This window comes from Chroicocephalus ridibundus, chromosome 1, assembly GCF_963924245.1.
Source record: "Chroicocephalus ridibundus chromosome 1, bChrRid1.1, whole genome shotgun sequence".
Taxonomy (NCBI): Eukaryota; Metazoa; Chordata; class Aves; order Charadriiformes; family Laridae; genus Chroicocephalus; species Chroicocephalus ridibundus.
In genome coordinates this window covers 217,265,595-217,282,280 of record NC_086284.1, presented here as the reverse complement: position 1 = coordinate 217,282,280, position 16,686 = coordinate 217,265,595, and the positions used below count along the sequence as shown (strand labels likewise).

The window sequence follows — 16,686 nt, the reverse complement described above, 5'->3', positions numbered from 1 at the left end:
AAATTGCTGGGTTTTTGTTTGTGTAGCAGGGTGTGAAATCAGGGTGGTGTACAGCCACAGTTCATGTGACCCCACAAGGGCTGGCATGAAGCTGTTTGCAGGGAGGGGTGAATAAGGCAAGTAGGGCTGAATGAAGACTGACTTGCCCTCCGTTTCTGGTTTCCTGCTCATTTAGAACTTCCTGACAAAGCGTTCCTTCTCTTAAAGGACTCTCCTTTTCCTCCCAGCATCCTCTCTGCATTTCCTTCCCTTTCAGTGAGTGTGTCTGTAGATCTTGCTCCATCTCCTCCCTCACCAAAAAGTAGTCAAGGATTAAAAGTTATAGCACTGAGCTACCTCTAGATTTTAATGTGGATCTTCCAGAAAGCTTCATAAGGGCAGCAAGAGCCCCTGCCTCCTAATCCTTGTCTTGGACTCTGTGTGCTTAAGACATCCGTTTATGTTTCCTTTTAACCTGAAAACTCCAATTGCATGGTGTAGGACCTCTAAGTATATCACACAGAACAGGCTGTATTATATCCTTGGTAAGTCAGCCACTGCCTTCCGCTGCCTGGGACATGGACTGCCGTGATGTGTTTCTTGTTCATGAGTTAACTACGAACACACAGACAATATTCTTCGGCTGCATTGTGGGGTCTTCATTCTATCCCTGAGCAATGGTATTGGGATCTTGTTGAAGCCAGTAGCGGAGCTGAACAGGACAACAGAACTGCTTTCCTATAGGGCGCAAGTTTGTGTTGGTGCTTCTTGGCCAAGTCTAACCACCAGGGTTGTGTGGGAACCCTCGAATCAAAAACCTACTGCTCTGTAATTAATGTGCTTTCCCTGCCTAGGGAAATGCTTCCTTTCCTCCCTTTAGGATCACATGCATCTCCTTTTCACAGTCTGAACCAACCCTTCTGATTTGACGACCCAAAGTAAAATCAGGGGGAGTCTTCTGGAGATGAATGGCCTTTGCCACTGATCAGAGACAACTTTGAGGAGCCCTCAGCTGATTACGTTGGATGGCTTGGGCAGAGAAAAGATTTGTGGTGCCTGCTGGGAGGCTTTTCATCTGGCACACGGCCCACTATGGAGAACCAGCAAAAAAGGGGGCAGAAGGCACTTGCTGGCATTCAGGGCAGCAATGCCAGGGGCAGAGACTGGACTTTGCTTTGGTGTCAGTTGACTGCCTGATGTGATTCAAGCTCTACAGCCTGGCTGGTGACCTCCCTTCAGCTGTCCCCAGGCTTCCTCTCTGTGCTTCTCCTCTGATGCTGGATGGCACTGCCTTCTTCCAGCTGTCTCCTCCCTTCATTTTCTCCTTTTTCTTCCCCTTTCTCCATCTCTTTATCTTCCCTGGTTGTCCATTCCTGTCTTGTCCTGAGCATCCCATCTTTCCTCTTTCTTCTTCTTCCAGCTCTTTTCTAATTCTAGTCATCTTTGTTGGAAATGAAATGTAGCCTTTGGAAGGAGAGCCCATGAACAAGAAGGCACCTCCACTGTTCCAAGCTCTGAAAACACAAGATGTGGTTTGTGCTCTGAGATGGAGGTCCTGTACTGAGCAGCACCAGAACAGAGTCTGATGATGAACATGTGAATAGCTCAGTGCCTTGGGATTCAGATGTTGGTGTGAGGTTCCCAGACAGCTATATGGACCAGCTGGCTTCAGCTCGATGCTTCCCCTCCCTCCCTGTGACTCTGTGGATGGAAAGGGGTCTTCCAGCCCATCTTCTACAGTGTTGATTTTGGGGCTATTTGACAGGAGGAAGGAGCTGACTGGAATGATTTTCCCACCTTACCTGTGTCCAGTGTTCATTCCATGTGATGTCTACAGCCTCAAAGAGATTCACCCTGAAAGCTCAAGATGGATTTTTGTTTGGTTGAGGATGGAGTGTTCAAGGGCAAAAGGATGAGCTCTGTGAATGTGCCACATTGGCACACTGAAGAGTATAATCACTCCCAAATGCCAGGGACATAATCAGTGCCAGATAACTATTCTCTGGTGATTTAGATCTGTCTGTCGTAAGTATTTATATAGCCTATTTGTCATATGGCCTAACTCTGAGCTCTTCATATTTGATGGATTTATCCTCCCTGAACTTCTTTGAGAAGGTTCTCTCAAATGTTGTCGTCTCCCTTTCATTGATGGAGAAACTGAGAGACATATGGGGTCTTCCTTAGTCACAGTAAAATCAACAGTGCAGTAAGGATCTGCCTAAGGTTTCCTAAATCCAAAGCTAAAACAGACAACCTAAGACATGCTTAATCCTGATGGTGTCATGCCAGACTTTCCATGGGGCTCAGGGATCTGGGCAGTAAGATGGACAAAGACAATTTTTTGACTGGCCCTTTGATATGACCAGCATGACTAACTCGATTCCAATTTGCTTTTTCTCCCTGGCTGAATTTAGGACAGAGTCTGTGGCTGAGAAAATGCTCACCAACTGGTTCACCTTTCTTCTGTACAAGTTCCTCAAGGTAAGAGGAGCAGCATCCCTGGACGAACAGCCGCTTTAATACATTTCCTCTCGGTGAGATTTAGTTGGGGCAAAAACTTCCCAGGTATAAAGGAAAAGGCTCTTTTCTCTGAAGGGAGTTCACCGCCTAACGGGAGCAGGGGATGCTTTCTGATCCAGGGAGAACAGAGAGGGACACTTTGTCAGAGAGGAAGCCTGCTGGTCTTATTCCTGTACAGAGATGGGACACAAGGGTGAGTGCTGAAACATGAAGGATTTCAGAGCCCGGTGGAGACCACATGGAAAATGCTCTCCTTTTACTAGCAGACTCAGACCTCCATCACGTGGTGACCCATATTTTCAGTGCATAGTGGCTGGACTTCTACTACTACCCCAGTTTGGAGGCAGTACTGAGGCCCCATCATACCCAGTGCCTCCATCGTATTTAATGTGCTTTACCTACACTGTAACCAGATCCCCGCTTAGTTTAATTTAGGGATGAGCCCAAGCTTTTCTTGGCATAAAGCTGCCTCAGCCTGCCCTGGGCATGGCCACGCGCCCTCTGATACGGAGGACTGGACATGGTACACTGTGCAAACCTGACTGCTGCATCCAGAACCCAGCACGGGCTGAGGCTGTTGCTGCTTTGTATCCTAGTGGGAGGTGGCGTTGACTTTGATGGAGACTCATCAGAAAAAGAGTGAAAAGACTTGAGGCCTGTGCCTTCTCGTTCCTCCTGGGAGGCCTCCTTGGGGTGGTGTGTAGTGAAAAAAGAGGCTTTCAGCCTTTGGGACCTGCTGCCGGCTGCTGGGCGATGGCAGTTTCCTCCTGGGGACCCACACTGAGCCTCAAGCACGCTAATTGCCAAGGCATCAAACTCAGAGCCAGTCTTTTTGGAAGGAGCTGGGCTCTGCACTTCTCCCCCACTCCTAATGCATTCGCTAGATATCCTTGCACCTTACAGCCCCATTTGGACAGTAAAGCCACCCTCTGCCTGGCAATTCAAGGCTTTGCAAATCAATCCCATTCCCCTGAGCCCTCCCCAGGCACAACCTGTCCAAGGATGAACGCATGGGAAAGTTTTGAAGGTCCCTGGAAGGTAATTTCAGTGACTTCAGTATCAGATTCCTGCTTTCAGCTGAAAGGAAAGGATATAAGGAGGTGACTCTCTAAAGCACTGCTTTTATAATAGGCTTTTTTCCCCCCACTCAGCTACTTGTCTTCTTGCCTTAGCCTGAACAGAGGCCTGATAAGGGCAAGAGACAGGCACACAGAAGCAATATGCTGCTGGCAGATAAGCTAATTAAGTGGGAGACAGGTGTAGGAACTGAGAAAGGGGCCACTTTGCTTCAGATTATTAACTTGTTTTTGCTGGGATTTACACCAGGGGAAAATGACCTCGCTCGTTGAGTTGGGACACGCTGCAAGAGGAGAGGGCAAGGTGGGAGGAGGGGAGGATGGATGGAGACGAAGGAAGGCAATAGAAGAAAGCACGAGGAGGGCTGCATGGCAGTGAATGTGCAGAGGGGGGGCAGCAAGGGAGGAGAGGTTAGGAAAAGTGTAGGAAAAGGAGTGCGGTGAAGGCAAATGGTGGGAAGGAGAAATTAGGGAGGTGTGCTTTGCTGGCCCTGCCTGTGGGGTGCTCATTGCTGTCCTGTGCTGGGCCCCACACATCTGACATCACCAATTCAACTGTACAGATCCAGGGTCACGTTTCCCCTTGGTCTTGGGCTGTTCCTGCCTGAGCATCCCCATTTGCCTCTAGCACGAGAGTGCTCAGGGAGACTGTGGACTCTTCGAAACACCCAGGAAGGGGAACTGGCAGTCCATCTCCATTTCAGACCTGTCTCTGTGGCCCATCCCACCACCTGCTCCAGTACAAAGCTCTGGCCCAGTGGCAATCACTTGAACAGCTCCTACAAGGCTCTGCTAGCCCCAACATTGCCAGGGAGCACTGACACTTTTGTCCTGTGGTGGGACACTTGAGAGGGCTGGTTGCACTCTGTGGAAGTGGAGGGTCACCTCTATTCTTGGGCTGTATGGAATAGACTGATTCCCGCTGATGGATCGATGTCAAGCCATGGCAGTCATTGAGATGCTATATAGGTTGGGTTCTCACTTCTGCTTCTCCTGTTTCACCTCATGGTTGTTTTTCACCCCTGCAGGAGTGTGCTGGCGAACCTCTATTCTCCCTTTTCTGTGCCATCAAGCAGCAGATGGAAAAGGGACCCATTGACTCCATCACTGGGGAGGCCCGGTACTCACTGAGTGAGGACAAGCTTATCCGACAGCAGATTGATTACAAGACACTGGTGAGTGCTCTGAACACGCACTTCTAGGGGCTTATCTAGCCTCTTCTATCAAAAGGGGATTTAGAGAAAAGAAGCCGGTGATGGGCGTGCTGACCCTCTGGGACAATTTATTCTTGCAACCCAGCAGGGTAACCCTGCTGAAGACTGACTAGTCACAACCCCTACCACAGCAAGGTTTGTGGCTGAAGCATCTGCTTGCAAAGCATGTTTGCAAAGACGGCTGCTTCCAGGTTACTTCCATTGTGCCCTGCCCATGCCCAGAGCATCTCCAGCTCCCCAAAGGCATTACCTGTTCTCTGAAAGCATCTGCACTCATTGCAGGGTAGACTGATGCTGCCAGTCCTTTACCATATGCTTTACGCTTAGATTAGGCGAGGTCCAGGAACATTGGAAGACAAGCGTGAACCTTGTGTCATGAATATGCCTGTGAATGTGAAGATGATAGATATGGGAAATTTACGTTGTTCTGTTAGACATAATAGAAAATACTTCCTACTATCTACCCCTTTTCCCACAATTCCACCATCCCACTGAGTTGTAAGTCAGTCTTCCTACATCAGAAAGTTGGGGTTATCACTGCAAGTTGTCACCTCCCTGAGGTCTTCTCTGTGAGGAGTGTGATGTCCATGGTGGGGTTTCTTCCTCCTCACTTGTAAGACCACCTGGGGATATCTTTTTCTGCCTCTCCCCACCCCCTGCTCCCTTCTCCCCAGTCCCCAGCCCCACTGGCAGAGCTGCCCAGTGCCCAGCCCAGCCACACAAAGGGCTGGTGTTTGCTGGGCAGTGCCTGCCTGGGGTGGCAGCCCTTGGCCATGCGGGGTGTCCCCAGCGCTGAGCTCAGGCAGGTCGGGCATGAGCCCTTGGCCCCGGGACACTTGTGATCAGAGGGACACCCAGCTCAGGGCACGGCAAGCCCAGAGACATCCTGAGACCCTGCGGTGTTTGGTCAGTGCAAAACCCATGGCCTTCTGCAAGTGACAACAAAAATAGTTTTTATGAGGCTATATTGCAAGAATAATCTTCACCAGAAAAAAAAAAAATTAAAAAAAAAATCTGTTTCTTCAATGAAGATTTCAGCATCAAAGAATATGTTAGAGGTAGACAGTGGAGGGACCTATTAGGTCTTCTCTAGAGCTAATGCAGCCATTCCTCTTGAGCAAACACAAGTCAAAGAAAAATGAATTTGATTTAAAGATTTCAAGGGAAAGAAAATTAATCCCTGTCACTGAGTCACTGGCTTCAAAATGTAATTGTCTGCATGGTGAAAGATATACATTGCGTATGTCCAGCTTTAGCTTCTACTCTGAGATTACACTCTTTCCCACTTGATTAAAGAGCATCAATTAAGGAGCATTAGATATCTCTTCTTAGTGTAAGTGTTTGTGGGCCTTTGTGTTTTCCTAGACACACTAAATCCACTGAGTTTCTAAGTCTCTGTGGGATGAAGAACACTTTACGAATGTTCAATGATCCTTCTAATTTCTTTATTTCCCGTATCTGTGTTCTCAGAAAACCCTAACCCTGAATTTTAGGATGATCAGAAGATCCTCTGAATTTATCAGATTATTTTATTTGCACCTTCAGTTGACAGGTGCAAATTGCACCTTCATCTCACTTAAATTTAGCTAGCTTTGAGGGCTGTGTCCAGTTGATATTAGTTCCTTGACCTGTCTTAGAACTTAGCTCAGGTGGGCTGACGCTGGAAATGCCTGCTTTTCGTCAGTAACTACAGTCTAGAGTTGAGCTTTGATGGAATCCAAGTCTGATGAGGGGGTAGACTTTATTCTTAAATAAGACCACAATTTTATTTTGCGTATTAAAAACGTGACTTTCCTATTACATAAGCTGCAGAGTGCTTCTTTTCTATTACGTGTGGTTGTCTAGCAATTTGGAGGCCTGATCTCATATGGAGAGAGTGAGCAAAAGGAAGAGAAATGCAGACACAGAGTGATCACTTTCACTAAAGGAAATCCCTCCGATCCTTTTAGGCTTGATATAAAGCAGCCAGCAAAGGGTAGTAATTATACATCAGCCTGAACAAAGCTCTCCTCCATTCCCTTTGTGTTGTTTGATGTTAATCAGCTCTCCCTCTTACATCTCAAGAGCAGACACATATATCCCGATAGGAATCTCAGCAGATTTACAGAGATCAGCTTCGGCGAAGGAGATTAAGAAGAAGCAGAATATGAATAGGATTGTTCTTCCTTTCTGTTTCTCTTTATTTCTCTTTTATTTTGTCCTTCCTTAAGCAGTCTGTCATCTTTTATTAAAAATATATAGTAATGAAATAAAGCAAGAACTGATTCAGTATTTGTAATACAGGAAGTCCCTCAACGTCTCCTGCTCTCTACCAAATGCACCTGGTAGAGTCCACCAAATGCACCACTGTCAGTTTGTAGAGTGTGTGGCTGAAATTCATTGGGTTGTTCATGTTTCATGAGTGCTAGGTGACTGCTTGGCTGAGTTAAATCACAATTCCAGCGGCATGGCACATTGAAACAGACTGTTTATTGTCATTATTCCAGGAAGACAAGGCCGGAGCTTCTTTTGGAAGGCATTTGTTCTTTAGCCTTTATTAATCATGATAAAATATTTTAAGTCGTGGTTTTGGATATGGTTTGAGTGAAAAGCAGATGCAACGAAACTGACTTTTCTAGCGAGAAAAAAGAGGCCAGAGCACTTTCAAACATCTGGAATTACTGATTTTAGAATACACACCTCGTTCACTAAATTTAGATTGTTTTCGTCTGATTTCTTTCCAAACCAGATAACCCTGATTTGCTCTCTGTCCTACAATTCTCCAAGGAAACAGCCTCAACGTCTTAGGGTCTTTGCAGTCTATAACAATTTCTATACTTACAAGGGGTTTTTCAGTACAGTAGAAACTAAGCTAGTTACAGATGTGATTTGCTAGAATAAGTGTGTTGCAACTAAACAGTAGGTCTTCTCCCAAGCTGTATACCTCAGAGAAACACCCTCTTGTGTTAATGTCTTCACTAGCAGTCAGAGCTCATCACCTCTGGTCTGCAGTCTAATTAAAAACCCAGTTAGATTATTCCATCTGTGAGAGACAGGAGGATCTCACACCTGCTGACTGCCATCTGCCTTTGCCAGAATCCATGTTTTTTTAGCCATTCACGGAACCAGAGTCCAGGTGCAAAACCTCGCTCCCTACTGCCACTGCTCTACTGTCACTGGGAAATGAAAGACCATCCATCCCTGTGTCAGCTTCTTTTCAGTTGATACAAATAATGCAGGGGACCAAAGACCTCAATGTGTGTCAGAAGCTGTCAAGAGTATTGGCTAATTAGTGCGTGGGGGTGGTAGGTGGGAGCAGCCCAGTACATCTTGAGCAGTGGCATGCTCTGCGTGGTCCCTGCACACCTCGGCAGCTCTGGTGCTGAGAGCCTAGTTGGATCATCTCTCCTGACAACGTACTCCACACGGATAAAGATGCTTTGAGCTGCCTTTGCTTAAGTCTTTTCAGGGAATTTTGGTGGCAAGGAGGTAGCCATCACCAACATGTAAAGGCTGTCCCATGCTTAGCCTCTTTGGGGGTCTTTCTCCTCCTTGCTCACTGCCAAGCCTTGCTGTGTGCTAGCCACCTTGGACCTTTCTTGGCCCAATTTAGAAGGGAGAGAAAGATGTCTGTCCCTGGGACAGAAAAGGTAGTGAAGCCTTGATCTCAGGGCAGACCATTCAAGACTCTGTAGAGAACTCAGAGACAGGGTCCCCACATGAGTAATCACAAGCTGTGCCTTTATTTTTTTTTAATGCCAGTAATCCGCAGGGGAGATCCGGGCTTAGCTGTGCTGAGCATTGCATGTACATATACACTTAGAGACAGCTCATGTCTGGAAGGGCTGGCAGGCAAAAAAAGCCCAAGGATGTAGAAAAAGGTCAATAACCACAAATCCAGTGACATGCCATGCCCCAAGGTCAGTGGGAGAGCAGGGCTCAGAGATTACTACTTCTCTGACTCCCAGTCCCATACCTTTCCATATTGACCCTGCAACTGGTGCCAGCCTTATGCTGTGCTGACACAGACCTCAACACATGACAAACAGTGATGCCAAGTGCTTGTGTCCTCTCAGCAGCAAAACATTCAGCATCTCCTTGAGTGCCACTGAAGTCTCCTCTCCTATTCATCCACCTTGCTAGCTCTGCCCCACAGGGCTCAGAGGCAGGTAGGCTGGGTGATGGAGCAGTAACACTGAATACATTCAGGAGATCAGCACCCCAAAGCTTCCCTTGGAGTGACTGATCATGCAGGAATACAACACAGGTCATCTCAGGGGTCTCTTCCCCACTGACATAAAAGATTGTGTTGATATAGATGGGCAGCACTGCAGGAGCAATGGGATTAGTTCTCTGTTTTATATTGGTTGTTATGAGGACAGCCCTGGGTGAAGCACAGGGCAAACCTTACTCTTCAGTGAGACTGGAGCATCTGAACTCTGCTAAATGGATGAAGCCAACACTCAGAAGATTTCTGCTGGTCAACTCCTACCAGGGACAATCTACAGGAAGCTGGGGAGAGAACAGAGGAAACCCTTGGGGAGATTCCCATGGAAGTGCCAGGAATCTCTCACTCCATTGCAAACACCTCATTATGATTAGGTGCTTCAGTCTGTTGGAAAGGGAGCAGAGATTTTTCAATCTGTGGTGTAAAGATGACTTCTATAGGGCCCATAACCACCTCCAAAGGACAGACATTTAGCATGTGCAATACACAGATGCACCCTTCAAAATTCCTGAAGTCTTTGTACTGAGAAAAGTTTAGTGGTCCACAAGAGAACAGTTCAAAAACACCAACTGAGAGTTAATGTGAGGCCTGGGGCATATATGCCAAAGCCACTGTGTTCTTGGTTTCTATAAACAATAGCTGAATTACCTAAAATATTGAAAGAAGCCTCCTGACTGTCATTGAAATGAACACACTGGTGTTCAGGAGTTGACATCTACCATCTGCCCCCCTCTATGCTTGAGACCACCAAGAGCAAACCTCTCTGCACAGCCCTTTGAAATATTGCCTTCTCTGCTCCTTCTTCTTCCAACTGAACTGGAAAAGAGGAAAGCAAAGCCTACTGTGGTCAGGATATGAATGATCATGGGTCATCCATGCAGAGATTTTCTGCCACTTTCCAAAGCTGGCACGCTGTGAAATTCAAGGACAGCCAAGTTATAAGAGCAAATCACCATTGTCAGCTTCCAGCTAGATGATGGTCTGCATAGCATGGTGTGTACTGCTGTGGTGGGCAGCGGTCAGCACCTGCAGGAGATATTGGCCCTTCTGGACCAGCAGCTAGATGCTTAGTAGGGTAGACTAGATTATTTTAAATAGCACTAAGTGCCTCCGTGTGGGGAACTGGACTGAACCCCAGATGTTGGCATCACAGCTGAATCACACCACAGAGCTTGCTCTGACTGGCCATTAGCTCTGTCCACGGAGCTCAGATCACGGAGACAGACCTGGAGAGTAACTTGGTCTCCAGAACCATGTGTGACCTCCATAATACTCTCAAAAGAGCTATTCCAGCTTGCCAACACTGTTTCATTTCCCTACAGATGTGTAATGGGAGGGGGCAACTAATAACCTCAACGCTGGATGCATTTCAACAGTACTTTTTGTGTGTATTTCTGTGATCCTTTGAGATGAAAGATGCCACAGAACTGTAAATCTGTGCCGTTGTTATTATTATCTGAATTGGTGCTTCTTCAGTACTCCTGGAAGTGACATATAAATAATAGCATTATGATCTAATCAATATCTCATATTTACATCTCCCCTTTCATCCAGAAAGATCACAGAGCTCTTTGTAAGCAATATCTTCACAAGTCCCTCTTAGTTGAGCATAACAGCACCAAAGGGAGTCTGGTGAGCCAATACATAATTATACTGATATGATTTCACCCAGTTTCAAGCCACTTTGAGATCCCACTGCATCTCAGTGGGTTGAGATGGAAAGTGATGGAGAGTCCAGTACCTATTGTGTACTACAGAAAGGAATTTAGAGTCAAGGTAGAATTTGTCTAAGGCACCAAAACTAACATGTCTGCACTTGTAAAAGTGGCACAGAAACATTTAATGACCGTATATAGCCAAGAGCATTACTGAACACTCCTTCCAAGTGCAAAGGTGTGCTAAGTTTATAAAACTTTATAGACTTCACACTTCTGTTACCAGGAGGGAGCAGAATTCTCAACATAGATGGGGCCAAGAGTTAGTGGGCAGATTGTGGTTAAACACTGTGTGTATGTGTTTAAGATATCCCTCCCTCACCACGCCATATGCTTTGCATTTACTCTTGGACAGAGTCTTTGGAGAAAATTATATTCTCCTTATGAGAAACAAGAGCCCTCTCTGGTTGGGTCAATTATCTTGTTCTATACATGAAAGCACAAGGTTTTGTTGGTGTTTTGTGATTCCTTTTTTAAGAAGTCCTGTATTTCAAATTAATAACATTTTTCTGAGAAGGGTCTTGGTCAGTCCTGGGCTGTGCAAATTTAAGTCTGAGAGATTAAAGAGCACTTTTAGCAGAATTGTCCAAGTCAGGTGGCAATGCAAGGAGGCCACTACTGAATTAGGTCACCTTGCCAGCTCTCTAGGGAGCAGGGAATGGATCCAAGGCCAAGGAAAGCTCTGGAGAACACTTTGGATATCAGTTCAGCTCCAACCAGGGTCAGGCCTAATTGCATTTTTAATGGTGTCTCTGAAAAGAGTGTGTCAATGACCGTTATCTGGTACTTTGGTGAATACCATTTTTACCGAAAGCATCAGAACCTGGGCCGGTACTCATGGGCTTTCTGTTATCAATATAGCAAAGATACTAAGGTGTTGCAGATCAAATATAAGGGGCTGTTCCCACAGGTATTCACCTGTTTCACCTCACAGAGAAAAGTGGTGTGAGATACAAGTTCAGAAGAACCCTTCACATCAGCCCCAAGTCTGCACTGGCTGCAACATCTGGGAGCCCACGGCACTTAGCTGAGAGCCAAATCCTGAGTTACCATTAATTCACTGGGCATAGACAATGGTAAGGGGTTGAGAGCAGTACAGGCATGGATGGGTGCAATCCCCCTGTGTGAAACCAGATCTTTGTGCTCTCTCAAAGAAGGGAATGCTCTTGGTACACATTTTCCACCCTATTGCATCCTGGGTCCCTCTGGCTTGTGGGAGGCAGGGGCCTGCAAGAAGGTGTCTGCATAAGGGTGGCCACAAGGGTACCCGTGCTGCTGTGAAACGCACAGCGGGTCTCACTGCATCTCTCTCAGGTCCTGAGCTGTGTGAACCCCGACAACGTGAACAGCCCCGAGATCCCGGTGAAGATCCTGAATTGCGACACCATCACGCAGGTGAAGGAGAAGATCCTTGATGCCATCTTCAAGAACGTGCCCTGCTCCCACCGGCCCAAAGCTGCTGATATGGACCTGGGTATGTGAGTGCATGGTGGGCCCTGATTGTCCCCGGGCAGGGGGTAAAGGGGAGATGGGAGACAGCCATACTCAGTCTCGACACTGTTTGTTGGGTCAAGTGCCAGGTCTCCAGACTGGGTGTACCCTTGGTGCTTGTGCAAGGCTGAGAGCAGCAGCAATGGTGAGAGGGCAGAAGACAGTGATTAAATTGATGCATATGCTCCTGGTTTATGAAATCTTTGGCCTTGAGGACTTAAAAAGACCAGTAGTCATCCTGCTTTTCTCCCCACAGAATTCAGCTTGGACAAGGGTATGGAAAAGGTATGACTCGGGCTATTCTTGCTGTTCTGCCAAAGACCTCTGGAAAAAGAGTACCAAATGCCCAGAGTGATGTTGTCAGCAGTGTTCAGGCTGCAGAGATTTATTCCCAGCTCTTCTCTGAATAGTGAGGGTTTGGATTATATACATGTTGTTGCTGAGATAGTGACAGCCCAAGCAGTATTAATTATTCATTGCGCGGGCACAGGAAAGGGGATGAGGTGTCCTCTGTTCAGTGGGCTGCATCCATCTCACCCTTTGCTACTGCCCTCTCCTGCCAGCCCCCCCCCACCACCAGCAGGGCTGGGAGATGCTGCTCTGAGGTTTTCTTTCTGCAGAGGACTTGGAGGTCTTAAGGAAAGATTAGTCCTTTTGTTAATGTATTCATTTTTTTTTTTCTCAGTGGGTTGCGCCTTTGTTCGTTGCTCTTTGGAGGGTGGAAAGAGCTGCACCAGCTTCACTTGCATTTCTAGGCAGTAGTGCTGTTGATCTATGGGACACACAAGGAGCTGTACAGCCCAGCGCAGGGGTGCCTCTGAGGCCAAAATCTGTTTCTGCCCAAAATCTGGAGCTCGGATGCTGGGGGGAGTGAGATGTCTGAAGTTGGGGTCCAGAGCCAGATGTGATACTACACCTGGAGGCTACTATGAAAAGACATAGAAAAATCTGCTCAGGGCATTGCCAAGGTGTCTGGCAGGGGGCTGGGGACTGTATTGTGGCTGTGTCTGCCAGAATTTGCCCTCTGTGACCTTCAGTGAAAGAGACTTGAGTGGAAAATGATGGAGTCTATAAAACCTAGCAAAGTAGAAGAGGAACCAAAAGGAGAAGGAATGGACTGACGCCAAGAAACAATTCACGGCAATAACGGAGGCAGGAATGAGAGGTCAGGGATTAAAGTTAAGTGTCTGTATGCGTGTGCGTATGTGTAGAGGAGGAGGGGATTCCTGACAGAAATTGCAGCAAGATTCCTGCTCATGAAAGGCTGTTAGAATAACGAAACGAGCTGCCAAAACCAGCGGCAATAAAGAACACATCATATACATCACCAAGAAAGGACCCAAGATGATTTGTGGAGCTGCTGTGAGTCAGCAGGGGAACGGTGAGCGGTAGGGTGAGCAGGAGGGCAGGCAGGGCAGGGTGCCAGGGCACAGGAGACCGGAGGAGTGGGGTTTACAACCAGATCTCTTGACCTGCCTGGCGCTGGATGGCGGCTGCAGAGCCCGTTACGTTCGGGTCTCAGACTAGGTGTGAGTGGAAAGTAGTTTGTTCTGCAGTGGCGATGAACGATGCATCCATACTGGGCGGCAGAAATCTTACCTGCGTGTTGCAAATACCAGAGATAAATTGGATTCCACAGATTTTACCGTAGCTCTGACAACTGGCAGATACAGAAGCGTGTCCCAGCTGGAGCCTGGCAATTTTGCATCCAGGACTGTTGCTTTTTAAGAAACACTGACCTGCTGAGGACCAGCAAGTTTCAGAAAGCATTTATGAGCCTGTGCACCCCTCAGTGGACAGCCTTGTCCATACTGACAGGATGCTGCTTAATGAACAGCTGTTTGGCCAATAGCATTGATAGTGCAGTTGGGGGAAAAAAACCTCACAACAAAACACAAAAAACCCCTCATCTAGTAGAAGAGTCTTGCCAATAGCAATATAGTTGCAGGCTCCTTTAGCACAGCAGCTAACAAGGTGGGAGGAGCAGGGCTGGCATGGGTGAAGCAGGAACAAGAGGATACACACATCCAACCACAGCTCCAGCCCAGTTTCTTTGCGGGAAAAGATGTTTGTTGGCACCTGGCATCCTTCGGTGACAGGGAAGGCAGCAAGAGGAGAGCAGAAAGCACTGCTGGTCATTAGGAAGCAGCACAGAGCTCTCAGGATCAACCTGCCCCAGGCTGAATGCTCAGAACTGCAAAGACGGCTGGATCAGCCCCACCAGTCCGTGCTAAACAGTAGGTCAGAGCAGATGACTGTAATCTGGCCTTTAAATCGATGGGTTTCTAAACAGCAACACCGTTTTCTATTACCATTACAATTTTCTGGGCTTTCTGTCCATGCTAAGGCCAGATTGCTCACATGGAAGAAAGCAAACAAGCTAATGAGTTATTTTGAGTTGTTAAATGCAGGGTAGCTGCAGGCAGAGTGACTTGTATGTGTCGCAAATGTCATAATGTTTTGCAGTTACCCAGACAACTCATGGAGGGGGTTGTCAGCTAAAAGCACTTATTCTGGACACCCCGAGGTTACATTTTAGTCCAAAACCCAAATTGCAGCCCTCTGCGTAAAGGCTTCTTTCTACAGTGGCTATTTTTGTTATTATTATTTTTTAAAGCCCTCACCATAAATAAAATACCCCATCTTTGGGAAAGCATTAGGGTGCGAGGGTCACAAAACAGGAATTTGGCTTCGTGCTGAGGCATTCACTTTTCCCTGCGTTGCGGTTGCTTTTTGAAATGGACTGCTGAGGTGATGGGAGTTGCTTGGTTGACTGCCTTGCGCTCAGTGATGCTGTCCCAGCCTGGCAACCACGCCAGGGCAAGCTTTCGTGAGGGGTTCAGCCTTTAGGACCCATTTAAACTGGGTCTCACTCTAGTATATATACAGTAAGGCAGACAGCTTGCCAGGATGAAATATTTCCCAGGCATCTTCCATCTACACATTCTGATATGAACTTCTTTTTCCCCAACAACAGTGGTCATTTTTCCACTCCAGAAGCAGAGTGGAGTTTCTCCTCTCTTCCTAGAGGTCATCACAATCTAGATATTTACCCATTGTTGTTTCCTACCTACCTGGTCGTACTGGTGCGGGCAGAATACAAACAAAGGGTTTATTCTCCCATTTCTTATGCCAATCTCTCTCTCACGTGGAAAATATTGAGAAGTGAAAAAAATACTCATAGGACTAAAAGCAGCCCCCTAGCTCTTCAGACTAATCCTTCACGAGGACAAGAGATCATGGAATAGGCATGAAGCCTGTGTAAGCCATATGCATTTGTTCCACATGCCATTGCTGTGCATGGTCATCCACAGTTTCACGGACAGTCATGGGAGAATTAGGGTCTTTAGGAAAAGGGTGGGAAGCACAGTATATGGCATGAAGAGTAGACTGAAATGGATTGTGTGCATCGTGACCTAGAAGTGCCTGCAAAGGATGGGGTAACTGAAGGTGAATAGCTCAGATGAAGGCGTTCCAGTACCTGAAGGGGGCCTGTAAGAAAGCTGGGGAGGGGCTGTTTGCAAAGGCATGTAGCATTAGGATGAGGGATAATGGCTTTAAACTAGAGCAGGGCAGGTTTAGATTAGACATTAGGAAGAAGTTCTTTCCAATGAGGGTGGTGAGACACTGGCCCAGGTTGCCCAGAGAAGAGGTGGAGGCCCCATCCCTGGAGACATTCAAGGCCAGGATGGATGAGGCTCTGAGCAACCTGATCTAGTTGAAGATGTCCCTGCTTACTGCAGGGGGGTTGGACTAGATGACCTTTAAAGGTCCCTTCCAACCCAACACATTCTATGATTCTATGAAGGCACCTGGAGTGAGCCAGCAGGTCTTCCATAGACCTGGGTATTTCAATTGCCCCTGAAAAATGTTCTCTCTGATACACTTTTCTCCCTTGTTCAGTGGACATCTTCAGGGTGACCTGGATCAGAGAGATGACACAAGGGAGGTGTAGTGTTTTCTGTAGTATTTGAGGTGTAGGAGGACATCTCCCCATCTCCCATCTCCCCATAGAGCCATTCCCTAGCCAGGCATTGCTACAGCTCAAAGAAACACCTCTTTGTCAAAGGCCGCTGGAATTTCCTTTTTCCCAGTCAAGTTGAACAGAAAGGTTGTTTCTTAAAAAAAAAAAAAAAAAAAAAAACGAAAAAGAAGAAAAAAAAAGAAAAAAAAAGAAGTAATTCCTGCGTGCAATAAAAAGATACACTATCTGCTGAATGAAATATAAAGGCTTCACAGCAGCTGTCTCCTGAGTTTGCATTTACCGCTGCTCCTGATTGGAAGGCTTGATAAAGATAATGGGATTTTTTACCTCCCTCCCCCCTCAATCCCTCTCTCCGGAAGGTGGAAGTGTAACAAATTGGATTGGAGTATGTCTCTCCTTTGTGCTGGCTCGCAGAGGAGTGCACAGATCTGATGAGAGAGGGTACAGGGTGCTGCCAGCGAGGACAAAGCTAACAGTGCTGTGAATATGGATGTCAGGG

The 16,686-nt window shown here is 47.0% G+C and overlaps 1 protein-coding gene across 2 annotated transcripts in view; it reads left to right on the top strand.

Annotated features, from left to right (window-relative positions):
* The window catches only part of PLXNA4 (plexin A4), a 477,218-nt gene that overhangs the window by 427,883 nt on the left and 32,649 nt on the right, over positions 1–16,686 (top strand). For both annotated transcript variants that reach the window (XM_063323702.1, XM_063323701.1), the window contains exons 23-25: positions 2,394–2,460; positions 4,604–4,750; positions 12,026–12,185. In XM_063323702.1, coding sequence (XP_063179772.1) covers positions 2,394–2,460; positions 4,604–4,750; positions 12,026–12,185 — 374 coding nt within the window. The remainder of the gene's footprint in view (positions 1–2,393; positions 2,461–4,603; positions 4,751–12,025; positions 12,186–16,686) is intronic.